The sequence below is a fragment of the Glycine max genome, chromosome 4, assembly GCF_000004515.6.
Source record: "Glycine max cultivar Williams 82 chromosome 4, Glycine_max_v4.0, whole genome shotgun sequence".
Taxonomy (NCBI): domain Eukaryota; kingdom Viridiplantae; phylum Streptophyta; class Magnoliopsida; order Fabales; family Fabaceae; genus Glycine; species Glycine max.
Genome location: NC_016091.4, coordinates 47,621,371 through 47,625,943, shown reverse-complemented (window position 1 = coordinate 47,625,943; position 4,573 = coordinate 47,621,371). Strand labels below are relative to the sequence as shown.

The 4,573-nt window shown below is 26.8% G+C and overlaps 1 protein-coding gene across 1 annotated transcript; it reads right to left on the bottom strand.

The window, feature by feature from the left end:
* Window positions 1-2,888: 2,888 nt before the first annotated feature.
* LOC113001434 (uncharacterized) lies at window positions 2,889-3,200 on the bottom strand. Its single transcript, XM_026128137.1, has one exon. The coding sequence runs from the start codon at window positions 3,198-3,200 to the stop codon at window positions 2,889-2,891; it is 312 nt and encodes a 103-aa protein (XP_025983922.1).
* Window positions 3,201-4,573: the final 1,373 nt, after the last annotated feature.

Below are 4,573 nucleotides of genomic sequence, written 5' to 3'. Positions count from 1 at the left end.
AAAAATACAAAATTTATCTTCAATTTATTTTCATCTCTCCTTCCCAACACTATAAGCAAACAGGTATTCCCGAGAAGCATCTATATATAAAAAGACCTCTATGTTGAACCTATCTGTTCTTATAGGATATACGCATCTTTTACTAAATATGCATTTGTATTTTCACCTTCCAAATCCAGCGGTATGTATTCTCTATTTTCAGCTCTGCTGCGTTTATTTCTTGCATGAAGGTTTCTAGCAGATTATTTTCCATTCAAACTAACCCCTTCCATTTTACGTTTTATACACAATTTTCGCCTTGCCATGCACATTCTCATCTCTCCTATCCTACACTGCTTTTGTTCTAAGACCCATACTATTCAGACTTAAATATAATTTTAGTCATTTTATTATTTAAAATTTCTAATTTTATTCTTTTTATCTTAAAATAGAAACATTTAAGTCTTTATATTTTCAAGTTCTATAATTTTAATCAACCTATTTTAAAATAGATATATTTAGTCCTCAATTTTTATAAAATTTGTAATTTTAATCTCATCAAATTCAAAAAGCATTGAGTTATAAGAAATTAATTTGATGTGGTTTGAATTTAGTGACATCACACATAATTATTTGTTTAATCTACCTCATAGTTAACATTAATATGATAACAATCAATGTTTTTGGTTTGACTAAAGGATTAAAATCATAACTTTTATAAAAGTGAGAATTAAATATCTTTATTTTAAAACAATGAGACTAAAGTTGTAAATTTTAAAAAATAAGAGGACTAAATATCTCTATTTTAAAATGAAAAGATCAAAATTATAGATTTTCAAAAATAAAAATAATAAAATTACATTTAAGTCTACAATCTACTGTATTTTGAACTTTTTTTTCTTACCCATATATCCTTCCAATTAATTATATCCGTATAAGCACACCACAAATAATCCTTGTAAAACTTATTAGGAACATTATTACGATATGTCATGGAACATGTTATGAGGAGTTGGTAAGAAAAAGAACATGTTAGGAGTTTATTGTATAAAAGTATTAAATCTTATTAAAGTTATTCAAAATATTTAATGCTTTTATGTTACATACAATATATCTAATGTTTTTTTTGTTAAGTAACAATATATGTAATGTAAAAGCATTAAATATATTTAATGTTTTTATATGTTTAATGAATGAATTAATGCATTATATATTTAATGCTATTAATATATAATGTATTATTTTATTTATTAAATATATAATGCATTAAGTATATTTAATATTCGTTTACATTAAATATACAATTAATTCATTCATTAAATATAATGCATTAAATATGTTTAATGCTCTTACATTAGATATATTGTTGCTTAGAAAGAAAAAAAAAACATCACACCCTCCGTACCATAATAAATAATCGTTATGTGACAAGAAAAAATTTGTTTTAAAATTATTGTCATTTTAATTTTTTAATATAATATTAATTATTTTTTTCACTTATATACCTTATAATATTAAATGAGTTACAATAACTAAAAATAAATTAATAATAATAGGTTCGTTTTGTAAAATTGTTATTTTCTTTTATCTATTTATTAGTTTTTTTAATCTGTAAAATAAATTAAAACAATAATTATAATGAAATCAAGAAATATATATATTCATTATAACGTAAAAAGCATTAAAAGTATATTCGTATATACTTATCACAACACAATAAAGGTATTAAATCTTATTAAAGTTATTTAAAATATTTAATGCAATACATTTAATACTTTTACATTACATGTAATATATTTAATATTTTTTCTCAACAACAATATTTGCAATATAAAATATTAAATATATTTAATGCATTAATTTATTCATTAAATATATTTAATATTCTTTCACATTAAATATATAATGCATTCATTCATTAAATATATAATACATTAAATATATTTAATTTTTGCATTACATATATTGTTGCTGTTAAAAAAAATTACATATATTGCATTATATATCCTCCTGTCTCAGACATGAAAAAAAGTTACAAATCATTTTCCTTAGTCTTAAAATAAAAAAATCACAAATAACTTTATTTCATTTAATGTTAATATATCTAAAATATCTTTCATTTAATTAAGGTTTTAGTTCTAATGACTCATTTATATTACTAATATAGAATTTCAATCAATGATAAGTTGAAAAAGATTATTTTTTGATTAAAATTGATATAATTAATTTGATTAACTAAATTTTTTAGTTAGGGTGGATCAAGTTTTTTTCCTTATATTTAAGTTAGGATGAAGTAACGTAAAAACATTAAATGTATTGCATTAAATATTTTTAATAAATTTAATAAGATTTAATCCCTTTATATCATATACTTATGACACTAAAAAAAACTCTTTTATGACATAACAGGATATTCCTAATAAGTATACGAGGGTTAACTCATATAGATATAATGTAAAAGCATTTAATATATTGCATTAAATATTATTTTAAAGATAAATGTTGATAACAGTTAGATATAAATTTTTTACAATTAAGAAAAATATGGAAAAGAAAACAAATTATAAAAAAAGCATTACAAAAACCGCGTAGAATTCATACAACCTCAATATGCATGCACACACACTTTTATCATCAAGAGACTCAGAATGAACAAGGTAACTAATAATTAAAAGACCCAGCCTAGGGTTGAGTTGAGATCCTTGACTTCATTCTCAATATTACAAGCTACCAACAAGAAAGTTCATTCATGTTTATACAAAAAAAACCTGGGAGTGAGATAGATATATATATTATTCAGTTAAGCAATTAAGATCAGCTACCTTCCTAAATCCTAGCTAGCAAATTGTTCCTATCCCTCATCCTATGTGGCTTAGGGTTTTTTCTTTCTCCTTTTCCTAGGCACTCACTCACCTTTGAAGCATTGAGATGGATGCAGTGGCCATGTATATGTTCACAAGAGACCGATATCTCCTCCTCCTCTTCTTCTTCTTCGGCTGAGAAACCTCGTCATCCCCGAAAAGCTCTCGAATCTTCTTCTCTACAGATATGTCATCACTTAGCCTTTGATGAACTTCTTCTCCGTCACAGCTTGTGTTCCTCTTCCCTGCAATGTCGTCGCTGCTGCTATCTTCGCTCAGTTGAATAAGATGCTGCGCAACTTCCATGTCTGACTCCATCATTTGAGGTTTGCTTTTACGTGAAGGAGACGCTTCAGCCATTAGACTGATTTTGATTCAACGAACCGGAGAAGAAATAGATCTCAAATATTGAACACTTCTTAATTGATCATCTTTCTTTTCCTTTCCCTTCTCTCTATTGGTGCGTGTGTTTTTTCTCTTTGTTATTACGTGTATTGCGTGAGTCAGACTGATTTTAAAATAACGAGAAACTGCGAGGTTGGTTCTATGAAGATATGTAATGGGGCATGTGTTTCTCTATTTAAGGTAGCAATCTCAATCATGCTGTGTTTTCTTGTTCTATAAAATAAGTTGTTAACCATTGATTAATTGTGAAGTTATATTGTTGACTTAGGGCTATGCTTTTAACTAGTCTTCAATCTAACGGGTCATATTTATGCTTTTGAATAATTATTTTTATTTATACATTGTGAATGCAATCGCATTGATTCTGTGTGTGTTGTTCAATCCGGCCGTATTCCGTTGCGGTTGGCAGTCATGTATATCGTGTTGACCTTAGTCATGGTCATGGAATCAATGATTTTGATTTTTGAGTCTTTGGTAGAACTTGGAAAAATTTGGAACGCTACTTATGTATTGGACTGAGTTTGGTGGACCTATTTATTTATTTTTTCGTTAAAATTAATGTGACGATCATTAAATTAGACCTAACTCCGTATAAAAGGTCTGGTAAAACAATTGTCTTTTATCATTGATATTTTTTCATTTCTTAGATATAAACCTATTTCAATTCATTGACCTACATAATTAATATAAAAATATAATTATTTAAAAAAATACATATATAATACAATAAAATTGTAATTTTGTTGTATAATATTTTTGTGTAACACAATAAAATTATGATTTTATTTTTTTTACAAAATGCACTGCACAAGCACAAACAAAATTTTGATTCTCTTGTGTAACAAACAATTGTTGGACAACAGAATCATGATACTGTTGAGCAACAAAAAAATAAATAAAGCATTTTGACTATGAAAATGGAAAAAATACCTTACAACATGTGAGTGCAAAATGAAAAGAGGAAAAATGAAAAAAGGGAGAATGAATCAAGAAAGGGAAAGAGGAAGAGGAGAATGAAGACAAGGGTAAGGAAGGGTAGTTGGGCTTGGTCAATAGTAACACCCTTTCCTTTTCTTCAATTCCAAATCAAGGGTGATGGCAGTCTAACCCAGTAGAATTTGGGCCCATACCGTGTGTGTCTTGCGTGAAGAAAGATAGAGGAGTGTTGCTAGGTGCATCCAGCATTATTGCTGGTGCACCCAGCATTCTAAAAAAATGACAAAATTATCCTTGTTTAATTTTCCTCTTTCAGATCAAGTTGATCTGAAAGTCTCTTCCAGATCAACTTGATCCGTAACTTCCGGATCAACTTAAATTCGAAAGTCTCT